Source organism: Geotrypetes seraphini, chromosome 10 (assembly GCF_902459505.1).
Source record: "Geotrypetes seraphini chromosome 10, aGeoSer1.1, whole genome shotgun sequence".
NCBI classification, from domain to species: domain Eukaryota; kingdom Metazoa; phylum Chordata; class Amphibia; order Gymnophiona; family Dermophiidae; genus Geotrypetes; species Geotrypetes seraphini.
Genome location: NC_047093.1, coordinates 16,745,461 through 16,768,307, shown reverse-complemented (window position 1 = coordinate 16,768,307; position 22,847 = coordinate 16,745,461). Strand labels below are relative to the sequence as shown.

The 22,847-nt window shown below is 43.6% G+C and overlaps 1 protein-coding gene across 3 annotated transcripts in view; it reads right to left on the bottom strand.

The window, feature by feature from the left end:
- Positions 1-22,847, bottom strand: part of PRKCA (protein kinase C alpha) — a 594,635-nt gene that overhangs the window by 26,839 nt on the left and 544,949 nt on the right. For all 3 annotated transcript variants that reach the window (XM_033960343.1, XM_033960344.1, XM_033960346.1), the window contains one exon: positions 21,437-21,575. In XM_033960343.1, the coding sequence (XP_033816234.1) occupies positions 21,437-21,575 (139 nt within the window). The remainder of the gene's footprint in view (positions 1-21,436; positions 21,576-22,847) is intronic.

Here is a 22,847-nt window from a genome sequence, read left to right as displayed (position 1 = left end):
CAAGTATATAATATTATAGTAATCTAAAAAACCTCAAAAGTAGTGTCTGAACTAAGAGCGTAATGTTTGCAAGGCTCAAGTGTTATTTTTATCGAGTTTGGACAATTCTACTTTTCTGCTATCTTTCTGTTTTATCCACATCCTTAGGGAAATGAGATATTTAGAGATCATTCCTCCTTGTCTCTTAAGCCACATTTTTAAATTTTGTTTATTTGGTTTTATGTCCCATCCACCCAGAACAGCTCAGAATGGGTTACAAGATTAGATGCATAATAAGGCGTATTTATACAAAGTGATGGCAACACATAGTTAACGAAGCCTGGTAAAACATCATATGACAAAACATGGTACGGTGAGACATAGCATGACAAACATAGTATTACAAGCATGGCTAACCTAGTATGACATGTAGCAAGATAGAACTTTGCACGGTAGACATGGAACAGCAAACACTGTATAGCAGACCAAGTGTGAGACATCGTAGTATGGCAAATATAGTGTGGAAGATACAACATACAGTATAGTAGAGCGTGACAAAAATGGTGATAGTGTGACAAAATTATTCTCTAAGAAGTCCCAACAAGGATCCAAGTTTCAGCATCAAACGATGCTTTCATCAGGGGACACTGATAATTGTAGTGGATGCACCAAATGGAGCCAAAGGCTTGTCAACTTCATGGAGGGTGGCCTAAGGGATCTGGACAATCGGAGTCTTAGGCCACTCCCAGTGCATCCCATAATGCACTGGAAGGGAGGCCTAAGATTCCGGTTGGCTCAGGTGCCTAAAGCCTCTACAATGGGAGGGGCCTTAGGCGCCCGGGCCAATCAGGACCTTAGGTCCCCCCCCCCGGTGCATCCCAGGATGCACTGGTAAGGCCCACCATTCTATAGAGGCAGGCCTGCTGGCTGGAGGGAGTAAGCATCCATCTAGCCGGCAAGAAACAGGTATGGGAGAGGGGTCCGGGTGGGCTTGGGGGTTTCGGGGTAGGGGCATGTTTTCAAGGGGGGGTGGCGGCAGGAGGAACTGGGCACTCTTCCTGCCATGGACTTTTTTTTGGGGGGGGGGCTTTGGGGATTCCCTCCTGCCAGCCAAATTTGCAGCTGGGGGGAGGGGTTCCTGTTGTGGCCGTTGAGCTGATCACGGCAGGGAGATTCCTTTGTCGCCATCAGCTCAACGGCAACACGATTCTCTAACCGGTGCCTGTGACACGGACGTCGGTTAGAGAATCGGGTTGGTTTCAGAGGGGTTAGGCGTCTGTCCATCAGGACAGATGCAATTCTATATAGGACGCATCTGTGCGATTCTCAAAAGCTGCTTAGGTGGCTGCTGAGACCGGGCATCCTAAACAGAATTTCTCCCTAAGCACGCCTAGGCGATGATAAGCGTGCGCCTAAGTTTTATAACATTGGTGCTGACATCGGCACCATCTTTAGGTGGACTTTATAGAATCAGCGCCAGTGTGTCCTATAAGTAGTGTTGAGTTACCCGCCTTGGGGCTCTGGGAAGAGGCGAGATTAAAGAGTACCTAAATATTTAAAATTACCTTAGTTTTATATGAAAATTGGCTATTTAAGGACTACTAAGAAGACCATTTACCTAAGTTCCCCCTTTAACAATTTAAAGTAATGTTTTGCCTTGAAATAGTAACAAGGAAATTTCCTTAATGTATTCACCTCGTTATCAACTCGGAATTAATTTGCGTCACAAGGACTGAAAGTACAGAGCAGCTTCTTGGGGAGTCTAGAAATCAAAGCTGCAGCCTTGCAATTTTCAGGAAAGAAGTTTAATTTTCAGCTCAGCAATGCAATTCGATTTAGTGAAAGCACAAAGAGCGCAGAGCCCAGGAGAAAATTGCTGCCTTTTCAGTGGTAATAACAGGATGCAGTCAGAATTACGCCACCGTCTCCAGGGTCCAAGAAATTAGAAGTCTGCCACCTGCTGAACAGGAAACTCAAAGCTCTTAAGTCTGCAGCTGAAATTCGTGGGTCAAAATATCCAAATTATAGTATTTATGGCTCAACTGTGCTGGAGTAGTCTCATGCGTACAAAAGGAAATATTTCTTTTTATTTTGTTCGCTCAGATCTAACGTCTATTAATGAACAAGTCCAGTTTATTTTAAGTAATAGCAAAACAAACCATTCTGAAGAACTCTTTTCACCTTAAGGACATGTTGAGAATAATGTGGTTCAACAAAGACAACTCTTGTTATGCCACAAAAGGAGGTACAACGAAGAGTATCTCATCTGGATTAGAGAATGACACGGGGACTAATTTTTCCTCGTCCCCGCGGGAACTCATTTTCCCATCTCGGCGAGTTTTTTTCCTGTCCCTGCCCCATCCCTGCAAGCTCCGTCCTCATCTGCACAAGCCTCAGACACTTTAAGATCCTAAGTAGCAACATTCGAGAGCTCAGATTGTGATGTCATAATGCCTCATTTCACCAATACCTAAGCTCTGTCCTCATCTGCACAAGCCTCAAACGCTTTAAAATCATAAGTAGCAACATTCTAGAGCTCAGATTGTGATGTCATAATGCCTCATTCCACCAATGCCTAAGCTCTGTCCTCAACTCCACAAGCCTCAAACACTTTAAAACCATAAGTTGCAACATTCTAGAGCTCAGATTGTGATGTCACAATGCCTCATTCCACCAATGCCTAAGCTCCGCCCTCATCTGCACAAGCCTCAAACACTTTAAAATCATAAGTAGCAACATTCTAGAGCTCAGATTGTGATGTCATAATGTCTCATTCCACCAATGCCTATGCTCTGTCCTCATCCCTCTGCATAAGCCTCAAACACTTTAAAATCCTAAGTAGCAACATTCGAGAGCTCAGATTGTGATGTCATAATGCCTCATTTCACCAATACCTAAGCTCCGTCCTCATCTGCACAAGCCTCAGACACTTTAAGATCCTAAGTAGCAACATTCGAGAGCTCAGATTGTGATGTCATAATGCCTCATTTCACCAATACCTAAGCTCTGTCCTCATCTGCACAAGCCTCAAACGCTTTAAAATCATAAGTAGCAACATTCTAGAGCTCAGATTGTGATGTCATAATGCCTCATTCCACCAATGCCTAAGTTCCGTCCTCATCCGCACAAGCCTCAAACACTTTAAAATCATAAGTAGCAACATTCTAGAGCTCAGATTGTGATGTCATAATGCCTCATTCCACCAATGCCTAAGCTCTGTCCTCAACTCCACAAGCCTCAAACACTTTAAAACCATAAGTAGCAACATTCTAGAGCTCAGATTGTGATGTCATAATGCCTCATTCCACCAATGCCTAAGCTCCGCCCTCATCTGCACAAGCCTCAAACACTTTAAAATCATAAGTAGCAACATTCTAGAGCTCAGATTGTGATGTCACAATGCCTCATTCCACCAATGCCTAAGCTCCGCCCTCATCTGCACAAGCCTCAAACACTTTAAAATCATAAGTAGCAACATTCTAGAGCTCAGACTGTGATGTCATAATGTCTCATTCCACCAATGCCTAAGCTCTGTCCTCATCCCTCTGCATAAGCCTCAAACACTTTAAAATCCTAAGTGTTCGAGGTTTGTGCGGTTAAGGCAGAGCTTATAGGAATGGGGCAGGGACAATGACAAAGCTCACGGGGATGCGGAAATTGAGTTCCTTTGGCGATGGGGAAAAATTTGTCCCCGTGTCATTCTCTAGTCTGGATAATGAAGTAGTGTAGCCACAAGTGGGCTTGGACGTGCAAAGGCTCACCCCCTTTGGGCTCACACTTGTCAGCTGGCGTGGATTCACATAGGAAAAAACCGAGCATGCACAGAGCGCCAACTGCAGCGCAGGGATATTATCGACAGCTATTGAACCTGGTAGGAGTTCGGGTTGCTGGAGGACAACGTCTTCAACTGGGAAGGTTTCAGAAACCCTGCCAGCTAAGATATTTACATTCTGAGTTGGGGAGAGTGCACTGGGTGGGGGGAGGAAAGAAAATGTCATATCAAATCAATTTGGACTCAGGCCCACCCAAAACTGGGCGTCTGGCTAGGTCAGATTCTTCATGTACATTCCCACACGAGGATTCGGTGTACGGCAGAAAAATGCAACGACAAGAGTTCAAAAAAGCATGGGATGAACACAGAGGATCAAGAATCAGAAAATTATAGTAAATATTGAAGAACTAAGGTCAGTACTGGGCAGACTTGCACGGTCTGTGTCCGTATATGGCCGTTTGGGGGAGGATGGGCTGCGGAAAGCTTTGACAGAGACTTCAGTGGATGGAACGTAAGCACCAGGCAGAGCTTTGGATTCTTGCCTTGCCCAGAAATAGCTAAGAAGAAATAAAAAATGTAAATTGAATCAGGTTGGGCAGACTGAAAGGACCATTCGGGTCTTTATCTGCCCTCATCTACTAGGTTTGATGTTACTAAGATGTAATGGGGTAGTTTTATGAGCACTTGAGTATGTACAGCAGTGTTTAATTCAGATGACGCCCCTTGGTGGGCTCGGAGCTGGCTTCTACTTCGGCGGGCCACCCTTGCTCAGAGCGGCTGGTGTACTGTCTCCCTGGTGGACTGATGGGATCGTCTTCTTTTCGCCCACATTTCCTCTGTATTGTTTCTGATCGTATGGTGCTAAGCACCGCTTTCTTGTTCTGTCTTTGATTTGTTTTGATGCTTTGTTCTCTGCCTTTGGATGTAGGTTGCGGTCACAGATGTTTGGAGGGGGGGGAGGTTCCCCTCTATTCCATCACTTCTTGGCACTTTAATTTATATTGTGATCCCTATCTGGGACAGACAGGGAATTTCCTTCTGCCTCAGTATTGCATCCAAATGGTTCTATTACCTTGCAACGTTAAAAATTATTATTTTTTTCTTCTCTGTTTTCACTTTTTGTAACCGCATCGAACCGAAAGGCATTTTGTGGTATATAAATAAAGAGTGTGGTACAGTGGTTAAAGCTACAGCCTCAGCACCCTGAGGTTGTGGGTTCAAACCCACGCTGCTCCTTGTGACCCTGGGCAAGTCACTTAATCCCCTCCCATTGCCCCAGGTACATTAAATAGACTGTGAGCCCATCGGGACAGATGGGGAATTATGCTTGAGTACCTGAATAAATTCATGTAAACCGTTCTGAGCTCCCCTGGGAGAATAAATAAATAGTGTAAAAAGTTACAGCCTCTGATCACCAGAGCAGGTATAGTGATGTCATAATGCCTCATTCCACCAATGCCTAAGAGCCAACCTCATCAGTGATGTCACAATGGCTGGATTGTCCTACACTTGGATCATTTTTGCTACATTTTGGTTTCTAGAGCGGTGCAGTGGTTAAAGCCACCCTGAAGTTGTGGGTTCAAACCCACGCTGCTCTTTATGACCCCAGGCAAGTCACTTAATCCCCCCATTGCCTCAGGTACATTAGACAGACAGGGAAAAATGCTGGAGTACCTGAATAAACTCATGTAAACATAAAATTTTATTTATATATCACAAACCTTAGGAGTTCTATGTGGTTTGCAAAAGAAAATTGAAATAGTGATAAAACCAAAATGACCTAGAAATTGCAAAAAATTCCTAAATAAGTAGATTTTCAATAATTTCCTGAACTGCTGGTAAGAGACAGAGCTAATTAACAGCTTGACAAACTCTTTATCTCAAGGGGTTTTATACGCTTAGAAATGATAACACTTACTTCTTATCTGATAGACCAGTGTCCCGCAAACTTTCTCGAGCCGCAGCACACTAAATGTAGTGGCCGCGGCTCGAAGCATCCTTTAGTAAATGGACATCAACATCCATGCATGCGCGAAGGCCCTCCAGACGGGCTCTGAGACGCCAGTGGGGGGTGCCAGCAGGGAAGAGGGCTGGAGAGAAGGAGAGGTGCGGGCTGACTGCCTACAGGACGTGCCTCTCGCCCTGACAGGTGCATCCTGTAGGCAGTCAGCTGGCGCCTCTCCTCCTCCGCAGTGTGCCGCGGCACACCTGAAATCTCAGGAGGCACACGGTTTGCGATACACTGTGATAGGCGGTACAGTACTCCCCCGATATTCGCGAATCTCAAAAAAACGCAAATACGGTTTTTCATGGGGGAACCTGAAGAGGGCAGCGGAAGAGCAGCCGGAGCGCTGCCAGTGCAGGATATCCCTCGCGGTATGCTCCGACCGCCTCTTCCTGCACTAAGTCGGGCCTTATCCAATCAGGAGCTGCATGTCAGCGAGGGATTTCCTGCACTTGCGGCGCTCCGGTTGCTCTCCCCCGCCGCCCTCTCCTTGTCGGCGGTTCGTGGTCGGAAAATACTGCGAATGACTGGGACTGCGAACTGCCGACCGACCGGGAGAACACTGTATATCAATTAAATAATAAACTTGAAACTTGAGAGAACAGGCAGAATGAGGGAGGAATGGGCACCTATGAAACCTGTTATACAATTATTCCCATTGTCAAAACAGGCGACTCCAGTGCTATGAATATGGCCATCTGTGGACAGGAACACTTAAACCACCTTTAAATGATTTAATTACTGGTTTTCTAAGAATCCAAGAGGGAGGTGAAAGAACTTGAAGTAGCCCACCAGCAATATATTATTAAGACAACTGGGATTTTTGATGCCCTGGCATATCTGTCAACACAACTCTACGGTTCATAGACAAAACCGCGGAAGACAAAGGCGCGCGCCGACAACTGAGCGCAAGACGGAAGTGCGTGCTGAAGAAAAAGAGTGTTTTAGGGGCTCTGATAGGGGTTTTGTTGGGGAACCCCCCCACTTTACTTAATACAGATCGCGGCGGCGTTGTGGGGGGTTTGGGGAGGTTGTAATTTACACCCAAGAGTGCTCAGAGAATTGAGAGATGTTCTGGCGGAACCGTTGGCAGTGCTCTTCAATCTCTCACTAAGTACAGGAAAGTTCCGTTGGACTGGAAAACAGCCAACGTCATTCCTTTACATAAAAAGGGTTGTAAGGCTGAGGCTGCGAACTATAGACCGGTAAGCCTCACCTCAATAGTGTGTAAACTCATGGAAACACTAATTAAGTATAAATTAGATACGATCCTGAACGAGGAAGATCTCCGGGATCCCAGCCAACATGGATTCACCAAGGGTAGGTCATGCCAGTCCAATCTAATCAGCTTCTTTGACTGGGTACCAAGAAGACTGGACTCAGGAGAGTCCTTGGACGTCGTGTACCTGGACTTCAGCAAAGCGTTTGACAGCGTCCCACACCGCAGGCTGCTGAACAAGATGAAATCGATGGGATTAGGAGAGACTCTAACTGCATGGGTTAAAGATTGGCTTAGTGGCAGACTTCAGAGGGTGGTGGTTAACGGTACCCTCTCTAAAATGTCGGAGGTGACTAGCGGAGTGCCACAGCGTTCAGTCCTGGGCCCACTCCTCTTCAACATATTCATTGGGGATCTGACTCAAGGGCTTCAAGGCAAGGTAACCTTATTCGCTGATGACGCCAAACTATGCAATATAGTAAACAGCTATAATCTACAGAATGCTATGGAGCAGGACCTGCATACTTTGGAAAGTTGGTCCTTGATCTGGCAGCTGGGCTTCAACGCCAAGAAATGTAAGGTCATGCATCTCGGTAACGGAAATCCTTGCAGAACTTACACCCTGAATGGAGAAACTTTAACCAGGACTACGGCAGAACGAGACTTAGGAGTAATCATCAGTGCTGACATGAAAGCAGCCACTCAAGTGGAGAAGGCTTCATCTAAAGCACGGCAGATGATAGGTTGTATCAAGAGAAGCTTCGTCAACAGGAAACCTGAAGTCATGATGCCATTGTACAGAGCCATGGAATACTGTGTGCAATTCTGGAGGCCACATTACCGTAAGGATGTGCTCAGAATTGAATCGGTTCAGCGGATGGCCACCAGGATGGTCTCGGGGCTAAAGGGTCTCCCGTACGAAGAAAGACTGAGTAAATTGCAGCTCTACACTCTCGAAGAGCGTAGGGAGAGGGGAGACATGATTGAGACATTTAAGTACATCACGGGACGGGTCGAGGTGGAAGATGATATCTTTCTTCTCAAGGGACCCTCGACCACAAGAGGACATCCGCTCAAGCTCAGGGGAGGGAAGTTTCGTGGAGACGCCAGGAAGTACTTCTTCACGGAGAGAGTGATTGAGCATTGGAACAAGCTTCCAGTACAGGTGATCGAGGCACGCAGCATCCTAGACTTCAAGAACAAATGGGATACCTATGTGGGATCCCTACGAGGTCATGCTAAGGGATAGGGTCACTAGGACTTGAATGAGCGGGTCAGTAGAGTGACAGTATAATTATAACTATACTTCAGGGGGTCAGTAAACTTAAGACGGTGGGTAAATAGTGTGGGCAGACTTGATGGGCTATAGCCCTTTTCTGCCGTCATCTTTCTATGTTTCTAATCCCCCTCATTATACTGGCAACTTAACTGTTTCTCTGTGTTTTAGGGAAAAAGTGAAGTTTTAACTAAAATGTGGGGGGTTACAACCCCCCACAATGCCCCCATAACGCAGCGCGACCTGTATAAAGTAAAGTGGGGGGGTTCCCCCACACGCACCCCGTCGGAGCCCTCTAAAAGTCATTTTCTTCGGTGCGCGCCTCCGCGCTGCGCTGTTATCTGCGCGCACCTTTGTCCCAGCGCGCTTTTGACCTGACACCAACTCTACTGATAGCACAAGAGACTCACCCCCCCGCCCCCCACCCAACTTGCATGCACCCAGTTCTGCAAGAATAAAGCCACAGCTTCAGCAGCCTTTGCACCGCTCAGTCTTTGAAAGCGGAGGCTGTGTGCAAGTGGGAGCAACCAGGAAATTCTAAGCTACCACCTTAGAAAATTCTGGCTGAAACAATCTTTCGCTGATCAAATGCTAGACTTTGAGTTTCAGAGGAAGTTCGGCACTATATTTAGTCTTTCACAGTGTAGGCAGCCAGGCAGCGTTGCATTTTGCGTACAATGTGGGGGATAGATAGCGTATGAGCCCAATTCGCCATGGAGGACAAGTCTAATTATGCACAAATTTGAACTGCCCCGAGGCTCGGAAGACTCTTGCTTCTTCTGCGAGTCCTAATTAGCTGCGTCCCGGGTGACACATCAATTTAATGCTCATTCTAGTTTTGCAGATCTGGAGACATGAAATGCAGGAGAGCACAACTTGCCGTAGTAATTTGTTCACCTGTTAATCATGCACAGAGAAGCCAGCAGCCACCTCGACACAGAATAAACGGTAGCTTTTATTTATTTATTTATTCAATTTTCTAAACTGTTCTCCCAAGGGCGCTCAGAACGGTTTACAAGAATTTATCCAGGCACTCAAGCATTTTCCCTGTCTGTCCCAGTGGGCTCACCATCTATCTAATGTACCTGGAGCAATGGGGGGATTAAGTGACTTGCCCAGGGTCAGAAGGAGCAGCGTGGGTTTGAACACACAACCTCAGGGTGCTGAGGCTGTAGCTTTAACCACTGCACCACTCTAGAAATCAGAATGTAGCAAAAGTGATCCAAGTGCAGGACAATCCAGCCATTGTGACATCACTGATGAGGTTGGCTCTTATTGGTGAAATGAGGCATTATGACATCACAATACCTGCTCTGGTGATCAGAGGCTGTAACTTTTCACACTATTTATTTATTCAATTTTCTATTCTGTTCTCCCAGTGGCGCTCAGAACGGTTTACATGAATTTATTCAGGTTCTCAAGCATTTTTCCCTGTCTGTCCCGGTGGGTTCACAATCTATCTAATGTACCTGGAGCAATGGGGGGATTAAGTGACTTGCCCAGGGTCACAAAGAGCAGCGTGGGTTTGAACCCACAACCTCAGGTGAGGCTGTAGCTTTAACCACTGCACCACTCTAGAAATCAGAATGTAGCAAAAGTGATCCAAGTGCAGGACAATCCAGCCATTGTGACATCACTGATGAGGTTGGCTCTTATTGGTGGAATGAGGCATTATGACATCATAATACCTGCTCTGGTGATCAGAGGCTGTAACTTTTCACACTATTTATTTATCCTCCTAAGGGAGCTCAGAATGGCTTACATGAATTTATTCAGGTACTCAAGCATTTTTCCATCTGTCCCAGTGGGCTCACAATCTATCTAATGTACCTGGGGCAGAGTCACAAGGAGCAGCGTGGGTTTGAACCAACAACCTCAGGGTGCTGAGACTGTAGTTTCAACCACTGTGTCACACTCTCCCCCATCTGTTTAACATACGAGTACTAATTGGGAAATCAAATGCAGAGTAAGACAAAAAGGGGATTGAGTTGGCTCTACTTTGATGTAAAGCATTCTGGCATTTTCAGAAGCCCTGTTTTTCGCCCTAATTTGAATTTTGCGACACGGTCAGGTTTTTCACATGCCCAACATACTGAGGAATTAGCTGTGGCCATATAAGAAAAGAAAGGCTCGCAACTGACCATGCTGTAAGACCACAAGTCAACAGAACTGGGTGAGGTCACAGTGAGCCCCTGAGATTTGTGACGAGAGAAGAATGAAGCTCTGAGAGCCGTGATAGGAGCACAGTAAAATTTTAGGGCACATAATTAGTTACTATCAAAAGCATAGAGATGACAAGATTGATAATACAGTGGTACCTCGGTTTACGAGTGCACTGGTTTGCGAGTGTTTTGCAAGACGAGCAAAACATTAGCAAAATCGGCGCCTCGGAAACCGAGCGCGCTTCGATTTGCGAGCGCCCCACCTGCGAACCGGCACCCTCCCCCCCACGATCCGGCCCCCCCCCGCCACCATCGGGCCCTCCCGCTGCCATCGGGCACCCCCCGCCGCGACCTGACATCCCCCCAACCCACCCGAACCCTCTTCTTACTTTTCTGTAGCCTCCGCAGCGGCACCGGCACCAGCACCAGCATGTCCTGTGCGTGGTGCCGGTGCCTGAAGATCTGATTCCTGTGCTGGGCCTTGAGAGGTCACGTTCGACGTGAACTCTCAGGCCTTGCACAGGAAGCAGATCTTTAGGCACCGGCACCACGCACAGGACATGCTGGTGCCGGTGCCGCTGCGGAGGCTACAGAAAAGTAAGAAGAGGGTTCTGGTGGGTTGGGGGGACCTCAGGTCGCGGCGGGGGGGTGCCCGATGGCGGCGGGGGGATGCCCGATGGCGGCAGGGGGAGTGCCCGATGGCGGCGGGGGGTGCCGGATCGCGAGGGGGGGAGGGTGCCGGTTCACGGGGGGGGGGGGGCCTTCGGGGGGAACAATGCCGGTTCTCGTGGGGGGGAGCAGTGCTGCTGGCCTCGGGGGGGGGGAGAGGAAGGTGGGGGGTGGAAACATATCAAAGCAAGTTTCCCTTACTTCCTATGGGGAAACTTGCTTTGATACACGAGCATTTTGGATTACGAGCATGCTCCTGGAATGGATTATGCTCGTAACCCAAGGTACCACTGTACTTGTAAAGCACCTGCAGGGTACAGCAAGTAATAGAAGTTCCTTTCACAGAAATGTGAGAAACAAAGTAAAAGCTAAAGATTCAGCATTGCGCAAATAAGTGGACGTCATAGATAGCAAACCAGGTGATATATATGTAATAATAATAATAACAGCTTATATACCGCAATACCGTGAAGTTCCATGCGGTTTACAAAGATTAAGCAAAGATACAAATTGATTGACTTTAAGAGGGGAGGAAGAAAGAGGGTTAATAGGACAGGAAATCCATTTTTGAGGAGAGAGTGATCAATAGAACAAGTTAATTGCTATAGAGGGGAGAGAGAAGAGAGGATCAGTTGTCTAGATACTTTAGGAATTGGTGGAATGAGGCATTATGACATCACAATCTGAGCTTTAGAATGTTGCTACCTATGATTTTAAAGTGTTTGAGGCTTGTGCAGATGAGGACGGAGCTTAGGCATTGGTGGAATGAGGCATTATGACATCACAGTCTAAGCTCTAGAATGTTGCTACTTATGATTTTAAAGGTTTGAGGCTTGTGCAGATAATAATAATAATAACAGCTTATATACCGCAATACCATGAAGTTCTATGCGGTGTACAAAGATTAAGCAAAGGTACAAATTGATTGACTTTAAGAGGGGAGGAAGAAAGAGGGTTAATAGGACAGGAAATCCATTTTTGAGGAGAGAGTGATCAATAGAACAAGTTAATCGCTATAGAGGGGAGAGAGAAGAGAGGATCAGTTGTCTAGATGCTTTAGGAACAGGTGGTTATGTATGTAGTAGAGAGACAGAAGAGAAATTGGGCAGTTTAAAGATGTCTTGTTTCTGACTCAGAAAATAAGAATGTACCCAGATGTATCTAAATTAACGCAAAAAAGGAGGAAACAATTTCTGCTTTTGAGACCCCAGGTTTTGAAACTGGGAGCTACTTTTGTACTAAGGTTCTCTTGCAAATGTTTGATTAATTTCAAGGGGGCCAGATATACTTTTTTTGATTCTACACAGTTGACGAGATTTATCTTAGAAAATGAGGCGAGGTCTGCAAGGACCCCCTTGTCAATATTCAGGAATGAATGCTCAGAGAAGTTTCGTTCAGGTCCATTTCAGGCTACCATTATTTCCCTTAATAAGTGAGGGAGTCTTCGATTTTGATGGAACTCCTCCTTCACAGTTGAAACTTACCTAATTTACCTTGTTATTGTGTTTCCTTTTTACTGATATTAGTTGGATACTGTTGATTTCACATGATTATTATTGTCATAAAACACTGAAACTTAATAAAGATTTAAAGAAAAAAAAAAAAAAAAAGAAATTGGGCAGTTTATCTCAGGCTGTGGGACGTCAGACGAGAAACGTTGCCCTTCGTGCAACTATAGCCAAGGCTGTTTGGTTGTTAAAGAAAGTACGTTCTGGTGGTCTACTTTCTTGGGTGGGTCCCTCTCAATAGGGATTTGTGGTTTTCGAAAATTGGCCGAGTACTCTAGTACTTGACATTATTAGAAATTGTGTGCTTCAATTCCGGAACTTCTAAAACTGAAACCAATACCTGATCTCCTTCAAAATATTATTACTATAGCTCCTCTTAAAGGTGTTGCCTCTAAATGGTACACTTTATTGAGACAAACTTCACCTGTGTCTATATCACTAATGACGAGTGCATGGCATCCGGATTTAGACATGTCCACTGATGATGAGCTTTGGCAGAAAGTGTGGACCAGAGTATTCAAATCGATTAGATCGGCTCCAGTCCTTCAATCAATGTACTTTCTATTACATCGGTCCCACTGGACTCCACATAAACTCGCTAAATTTTCCAAAGAAGGCTCCAATCTATGCTGGTCCTATGGAAAATTCGAAGATACACCGCCGCACATGTTACACCAATGCTCACATATTAAATTGTATCGGGATAAAGTCTGGAGCACCATATCCACCATTCTAAATATTAATGAACCCTTACATCTTTAAAATTATTATTCTTGGACAACATGGTCTCACATATTCTATGCCCGAACCCAATGCTCGTTTTCTTAACATCTTATTATTCTTGGCTATTAAAAACATCTTGCACTGTTGGAAGAACTTATCTAAGGTAGAATACATTGTGTGGTGGAACATGGTATGCATAACCAACAAATTTGAAAGTGTAATAGCTGAAAAATATCATTCTATTAGTTCTTTTTTCAAAGTATGGAGACCTGGTCAACTTTATTGCAACTTGGACCGTTGACATAAAATTATCTCAATGTAATACCAATGTAATATTTATAAAATATAGAGAGAGTCACTTCTTGTCAGTTAATTAAGTCGCTTGGGATGCTCAGTACGATGATCATTGGGAACTCTCTTCTATTCTTTTCACGTATACTCTCAGCTGAAATTATATGTACTGGCCCTGCTGGATTTGGTTGACATGAGACACTGGTTGTATTGACTTATAAAAAAACTATCTTCCCGCTTATTAACTGTGATACGTACATAAGAACATAAGAAATGCCTTCACCGGATCAGACCCCAGGTCCATCTAGTCCGGCGACCCGCACAGCGGAGGCCAATCCATGTGTTCCCTGCTGAAGATCTTGTTTAACCATATACCCTCAATGTGTTTTGCAAGAAGGTGTGCATCCAACTTGCCCTTGAATCCTGAAATGGTGGTCTCCGCCACAACCTCCTCCGGGAGAGCATTCCAAGCGTCCACCACTCGCTGTGTGAAACAGAACTTCCTGATATTTGTCTCCGGCCTGTTGCCCCTCAGTTTCAGTCCATGACCCCTTGTCCGAGTCACATTTGACAATGTGAATAACGAAGTTTCTTGCTCAATTTTGTCAAAACCTTTTAGTATTTTGAAAGTCTCTATCATGTCCCCTCGCAGCCTTCTCTTTTTGAGGGTGAACAATCCCAGTTTTCCGAGGCATTCTTTGTAACTCAAATTCTCGATGCCTTTTACTAGCTTCGTGGCTCGCCTCTGCACCCTCTCCAGCAGGGTTATATCCTTCTAGTCTGTTTCATGTTTAAGTTATCTTTTGTATACAATGGTACCTTGGTTTACGAGTGCACCGGTTTGCGAGTGTTTTGCAAGACGAGCAAAACATTCGCAAACTTGGTGCCTCGTAAACCGAGCTTGCCTCGCTGTACGAGTGCCCCCCCCCCCGCGAACCGGCACCTTCCCCCCCCCGCGATCCGGCACCCCCCCCCCCCCCGCAGCAACCTGAGATCCCCCCAACCCACCCGAACCCTCTTCTTACTTCCAGTGTAGCCTCCATATCGGCACCAGCATGTCCTGTGCCCAAAAATCTGCTTGGAAACAGGATGCAGGGCTTGATGGACCTGTGGTCTGTCCCATTACAGCAATTCTTATGTTCTTAAGTGAGCCAAGTATAGGACAATGAAGCCATTGTGACATCACTGATGAGATTGGCTCTTAGGAATTGGTGGAATGAGGCATTATGACATCACAATCTCAGCTCTGGAATGTTGCTTGGGACCTGGGTTGTAAACAGGATACTGGGCTTGATGAAAGGGGAAAGGGAATGGGGCCTTGTATACTGCCTTTTTCTATACTGGGCTTGCTGGACCTTCGCTCTGTCCCAGTTTGACAATTCTTATATTCTTATGTTTATCCTTAAAAGGGATTCTAAACCCTGAAGCCTGCCTATAACAGTGTGGGGACCAAAATTCTTGCTGCTGGTTGTCCACATGAGCAAGATGTAGACATTCTTTTTAATTCCTCCGGATATTCTTAAGTGCACTCATTGGATGTTACCAATCCTCAGCCAAATCCTCAGCCATCTGGAAGCTGAGGAGCCCAAGGACTAGGCCTGATGGTACAGGAAACCGATGTCAAGTTGACTAGTAGGGAAATGCTGGCACTTGAAAACACGGAGAAAGTGACATTTTTGGTTTTATTGTGCAGTTAAACTAGCACGACCTAAAATGAAAAAAAAACAAAAAACAAAACCCCGAAAGAAAATACAGAACAAAAAACGTTTCTATCCATACTAAGCAGTTCTGCTTCTCATTGGTTACCAATTGGTTATAGGATCACACACAAAATTCTTCTTTTGACCTTTAAAACCCGTATCACTAACTGTCCTGAATTTATAAATAGGTTATTAATCCCATACAATTCTTCAAGATCTCTACGATCTGCTTCCCATCACCTTCTATCTATTCCTTCAATCAATCATATCTGTACGATGCGCACACAACCATTTTTCCAGTTTCTGCCCTATCGCTGCGGAATTCCGCACCTGCTGATTTAAGAGAAGAAACGTCACGGATTGGTTGAAATCTAAATTAAAGGCATTTTTATTTAAAGATGCATTCAACGTTCGAACGTCCTTATCAAGATGACTGGCAAATTTAACAGGGTTTTAACAATGCTAAGAAATTTAAAACCACCCTTCCGTTTGTTCTTACCTTTTAAAGTTTTCTTTTCTAGTTGATATTGTAGTTGTTCCCCTTTTTCCTACTGTATCCATAAGTTTGTATGTTCTATTTGTGTTACTTTACGTATAGGTCATTGCAAAATAACCTGGTTTATTTTTTAGCTGTACAATCGCCTAGAAACTCTGTGTAGGCGATTTAACAAATTTTTAATAAAGCTTGAAAACTTGATATCTGTCTCCCTTCCTGAAGTGTACTTAGAGATAAAAAATTATAATGAAGTCAGGAAAGAACGTACTGGCTAATCAGAAACGTAACATAACATTATACTTATAGACCACGTTACGTGGTTTACAAAAGATTATAAAGATTAAACATAATCATATATTTGAATGAGTCAGCTAGTCAGGTATTTGGAGAAAAGATAGGATTTTAGCTGTTTTCTAAAATGTCTGTAAGAAAAAACTGTGAGCAACAGTGATCAAAATTCTTTTTCATGAGAAACTGCCTGAGATGCTACAGAGTGATTTAGGAATTTCTTGCTTTTACAACCTTTTACAGAAGGGAAATTGAACAGAGCATGAGTTTTTCTACTGCATTTGTGCGTAGCTATGGAAAAACTATTAGCCAGATAAGTAGGGGCTGCACCATATAAAACCTTGTAACAAAAACAGCCAACTTGAACAATACCTGAGCTTCCATTCACAATAAAATAATATAACCTGATCGTATTTCTTCAATCTGTGAATCAATCTAACTGCTGTGTTCTGTATCAATGATAATCTCAATAATTCCTTCTTAGTAATCGATAAATAAGCAATATTGCAATAGTCAAGGAGACTCAACAGTAATGACTGGACCAATAAATTAGTATAAATGAAGTATCAAATTATCGGCCAATCGCTAACATACCATTTATTGCAAAATTAACAGAAAAGCTGATCTTTAATCAGCTTTCTGACTTCATTGAGAAAACAAATGCACTACATCCGAATCAAACCGGATTCAGAAAATTCCATAACACCGAATACTCTTTGATAGGACTGACCTCTAACATCCAATACTATTTAGATCACCATAGATCCGTTATTCTTTTCTCCCTTGACATTTCGGCTGCCTTTGACACTATAGATCATGATCTACTCCTACACAGACTCGAGGAAAAAGGAATAAATGAAAGAGTATTAAAATGGTTTAAATCCTATCTTACAAATCGAACCTCCTCAGTCAGATTCAACAATGAAAATTCTAATTCGTTTACCTCAACATTTGGAATTCCCCAGGGTTCCATCTTATCCCCTTTACTCTTTAACATTTTCTTATCTCCTTTATTAGAAATCAGTCAGGCCTTAGGTTTTATACCATTCTCTTATGCGGATGATATCCAACTCATACATCCCTTGGATCCCGAAAACCACTCAGAAATTTTAGTTATAAACCAAAAATTGGAACAAATTCAAAATTGGCTGGACAAAAATAAACTGGCTTTAAATATCAACAAGACTAAATCCATTTTGTTTAATTGGAAGAAAGAATTGTCACTTATAAAACCTTTTTATCTTAATAACATTCCAATTAATTTGGTCCCATCGGTTAAAATTCTTGGTATATTGATAGATGAGAAACTTTCATACCACGATCATATTTCCCTCATTGTTAAAAACTGCTTTTACAAACTTCGTCAGATTAGGTCAATCTCCAAATTTCTTACCATATCCTCTTTGAATATATTAATTCATTCTTTTATAACATCAAAAATTGATTATTGTAATGCCTTATTTCTAAATATTACTAACAAAGAAAAAAGAAGACTTCAGATAATTCAGAACATAGCCGTAAAATTAATTTATAAAGCAAAAAAGTTTGACCATGTTTCCCCACTCTTAATAGATGCGCATTGGTTACCTATAGGCCACAGGATCCTGTTTAAAATATTGTTGCTTATTTTTAAGACATTGGCATTTAACGAGCCACAGTTCATTTTTAGATCACTGATTCCATACAAACCTAAACGTTCCTTGCGATCATCTGATCAAAATCTGCTCTCGGTACCATCATTGAAGATTATTGGAACCAGAAGATCAGATATGTTCACCGTTATGGGCCCACAATGGTGGAATACCCTGCCTCAGTATATTCGATCTGAACAAGATATTGTAAAATTTAAAAGACTGTTAAAAACCCACTTATTTAAAGATGCCTATGATTCTTAACATTAGTTTATTTTAACTAATTTAAAAACTTGATTACTTTATTACATTGTGCTTTGGTTTTATGAATCCCTTCCTTTTGTTTTTTCCTCTTTTTCTAACCAATCCCAAATATTGTAACTTTTAACCCCATTCCTCAAACTCATGTCTGAATTGTTTTAAATTTGTTATTTGAATTTATTTTGTAAGTTTCTTCTATCTTAATTATAATATGTACATCGCCTAGAAATTGTAATAGGCGATTCAACAAAAATTAAATAAACTTGAAACTTGAATAATGTAAAGGCTGAAAATTCAAAATAGGGTCTAATTGTTCGAAGCCTCCATAAAGTGAAATAACTTTTACGTACAACAGCATCTATCTGGGTTTTCATAGTAAGATGTTGATCTAATACGATTCCTAAAATTTTAATCGTTGGATGGATTGTATAAGTTGTTGAAAGTATATTGATGGAAAGTTCATGAAAGATTCTGCTAGGAGATGCTACAAAGAACTTTGTTTTATCAGGATTAAGCTTAAGTTTGAATTGCTGCATCCCAAAAAGTCATCCTTTCCATTACAGTCTCAATTTGAGTAGTAATCTGAGATAGAACCGAATTACAAGGTAAAACTATTGTGATGTCATCAGCATAACTGAACAGTCTTATATCCAGATGGCTTAGGCACGAACCTAGTGATGAAAGGTAGACATTAAATAATGTAGGTGATAGTGGAGATCCTTGAGGCACGCCTGTCCACCACTGTCTCTGTCTATTAATGAACGAGGGAACTTGTTTTCTTCACTATCCAACAGGTTGCAGTGGCCGAGATATGAAAATCAAACAATGGCCGACATCTACAACAAAGGTTTCATCTATCTAATCTCAGAGGCTCTGCAGAGCAGTACCCGGCATAGAATTCTACATATTTATTCCAATTTCTCGGTGTGTACCCTCTCCAGCTCTCATAACACGCTAGTTCATGAGTCACGTACCAGGGCCAGTCGTGAGCAGGCAGTGAGAGGCTGGAGTATTAATTTATTTGAAGGGTGTCAGACACTTAGTTTGAAGTAGCAGTGCTTCTGACTAGAATATTAATGAAAGTCTTATCCAGTGTGATGTCCCTACTTTGGTCTGACACGGCTACTCATCTGTTCTGTTCTTGGGCCTGTTCCTTTTAACATTTTTATAAACGATATTGCTGAAGGGCTGTCGGGTAAGATTTGCCTCTTTGCGGATGATATCAAAATCTGCAATAGAGTAGACACGCCGGATGGTGTGAATAACATGAAGAAAGACCCGGTAAAGCTTGAAGAATGGTCTCAAATTTGGCAGCTAAAATTTAATGCTAAGAAATGCCAGGTCATGCATTTGGGCTGCAAAAACCCGAGGGAACGGTACAGTTTAGGGGGTGAAGAACTTATGTGCACGACGGAAGAGCGGGACTTGGGTGTGATTGTATGTGATGATCTTAAGATGGCCCAACAGACTGAAAAGGTGACGGCGAAAGCTAGAAGGATGTTAGGTTGCATAGGGAGAGGTATGGCCAGTAGGAAAAAGGAGGTATTGATGCCTCCGTATAAGACTCTGGTGAGACCTCATTTAGAATATTGTGTACGATTCTGGAGGCCGGACCTTCAATCCAGAGGAAGGCTACTAAAATGGTGTGTGGTCTTTGTCATAAGGCGTATGGGGACAGACTTCACGATCTCAATCTGTAGACTTTTGAGGAGAGGGGAGATATGATAGAGATGTTTAAATCCAAACGATTCCAAAAAAATGTCACTCACCATCCTGGGCTACCTCTCTAAGATCCAACATTGAAATTTATTCAAAGCATCGTAGGTCCCGTATTCCTATGGTATAGCTCTCTCTATGCAACAAGTCACTTGGCTAGGACCATTTCAGTCTGACTACAATTTCCAAGCGTGTGAAATCCATCACAGACAACATGACTTTTAACCACTGTTTCTGCCAGTTTCAGAAAATCCACTTTAATCATTTCGTTTAAAGGATCTAACCATTAATCCATACAACTGTGAGGTACCAGTGCAATGCTAAATTATCCCTAATCCACTGAATCCATCCCAATGGAAAATCTCACACGTACTGAGAGAATGAAGCACCTCAATCCAATTATATGTAGCTCTCATCCAGAGAATGACAGGGGACATATTGAAAGCAGTGCATTGAAATACATCTCATGTATATTCATTGGGGAAATCCTGAAAACCCAACTGGAATACGGCTCTCGAGGACCGGAGTTCCCTACCCCTGCTCTACTTGATAGAGCACTGAAAACTTCCCCTTCATTTTATCCTTCCCCACTTTTCTATCTACATTCATGTCATGTCTCCACCGCCGCCGCACCCCCCCTCATTTTTATTGTAATCCGCTTAGACATTCTATTTGACAGCTATGATTTTATTGTCAGATTGTTTTGATGTGTACAAATGGGTTCATAGTCATTCGCGAGCGGGACTTCGGCGCACCGACATTGCAGCGCAAACAAATCGGCGCAAGACCTCAGCGCGCCACCTAAAAAGTTACTTTTAAAGAGCTCCGACGTGGGGTATGAGTTTACTTCATACTCTTCGCGGTGCCTTTGGGGGGGTTTGAACCCTCCATTATAGAGTAAACTTAACTTTTACCCGATTTTATAGGAAAACGTTAAGTTTTCTCTATAATGTGGGGGGTTGCACCCCCCCACACTCCCCCAACGGCAGCGCGAAGAGTATGAAGTAAACTGGGGGGGTTTTCCCCCCCACACCCCTCGTCAGAGCTCTTGAAAAGTAACTTTTTAGGCAGCGCGCTGGGGTCTTGAGCCAAATTGTCTGCGCTGCAATGTCAGCGCACCGAAGTCTCGCGCACTTTTGTCCCGTCACCGTACAAATGATATATCATTTTTTAGTTTATTTATTTAAAACATTTATATTCTGCATATCCCAAAATCTATGCAGGTTACAATCAACATACATAAGCATAAAAAGACAAATAACCAAACATGTACACATTAATTAAAAAAAACAAAAACAACATTCCAGAACATTCTCTTATAACTCCCCTAAAAAGGAAATTATCTATAAAACTGTAATATCTCCCCTATACACTACCAAAGACCTCTGAAAAATAATAAGAGCCTTCAAGCACTTATGAAATGATAACAGTACAGAAATCTGATAAATCTGCTCAGGAAGTATGTTTTTATTATAATCTGCATAGGTGTATGAGGACTAAAAAATTCTAAATAAATAAATGTGCCATTGAAGTCAATGATAAGCTAAAGACATTAGGTGAAGATGATTGGAGCCTCCAAATCTACATTGCCAACCATGTGTGTTGCCCATGTGTTGTTCCAGGAGCTGGGATGAAGGGTAAGCATAGCACAGATTCACTCAAAACATACACCCACACAAGGGCAGTGAAGATGAGAAAGGGATGAATATCATGACAGGCAAAGGCGTCTAATGAGTTTACCTCTGGTGCAATGTAGTCTGGAGTCCCACAGAAGGTCCTGGTTGATACATTATCCACCATGTGTTCTTTGCACATCCCAAAATCGGCAATCTTAATGTGACCTTCTGAATCCAACATCACATTATCCAACTTCAGATCTCTGGAAGAAAGAAGGGGTTGACATTCAAAATGTCTTCCATTCAGCTAAGCAAAGAAATACAGGCAGTCCCCGGGTTAAGAACATAAGAATAGTCTTACTGGGTCAGACCAATGGTCCATCAAGCCCTGTAGTCCGTTCTCATGGTGGCCAATCCAAGTCACTAGTACCTGGCAAAAATCCAAAGAGTAGCAACATTCCACAGAATCTCAAGAGTAGCAACATTCTGTTCTACCGATCCAGGGCAAGCAGTGGCTTCCTCCATGTCTTTCTTAATAACAGACTATGGACTTTTCCTCCAAGAACTTGTCCAAACCTTTCTTAAAACCAGCTACGCTATCCGCTCTTACCACATCCTCTGGCAATGCATTCCAGAGCTTAATTATTCTCTGAGTGAAAAAAAATTTCCTTCTATTGGTTTTAAAAGTATTTCCCTGTAACTTCATTGAGTGTTCTCTAGTCTTTGTAATTTTTGAAAAATTGATCCACTTATACCCCTTTCTACTCCACTCAGGATTTTGTAGACTTCAATCATATCTCCCCTCAACCGTCTCTTTTCCAAGCTGAAGAGCCCTAACCATTTTAGTCTTTCCTCATACGAGAGAAGTTCCATCCCCTTCACCATCTTGATCGCTCTTCTTTGAACTACCGTATTTGCCGGCGTATAGGACGACTGGGCGTATAAGACGACCCCCCAACTTTTAGTTAAAAAATAGAGTTTTGTGTTATACTCGCCGTATAAGACGACCCCTTCTTCCTTCTCCACCCCTTTGTATTCCCCCATGTGCTTTCAGCGTTCTTCTCCCTCCTCTGTCTTCAAGTGCTTTCAGAGTCCTTCCCCCCCCCTTCTCTACCGCCCCGGGTGCAGCACAGCCAGCCAGGTCCCCTTACTTTTGTGGCACTTCCCCGACCGACCGACAACAGCCCGGGTCCGACAAACTTCCCTGCCCTTAACCGCGAATCTAAATTACCTTCTTACAGCTGCTGTAAGAAGGTAATTTAGATTCGCGGCTACAGGGCAGGGAGGATTGTCGGACCCGGGCTGTTATCGGTCGGTCGGGGAAGTGCCACAAAAGTAAGGGGACCTGGCCGGCTGTGCTGCAACCGGGGCGGGGCGGCCGCCCCTCTCTCTTGGTACTCTCTCTCTCCTTACCTGCCATGCCTGCAGCAGAGCCGAACGGAAGTCTTCCCGACGTCAGCGCTGACGTCGGAGGGAGGGAGGGCTTTGTTTAAGCCCTCCCTCCCCTCCGACGTCAGCGCTGACGTCGGGAAGAC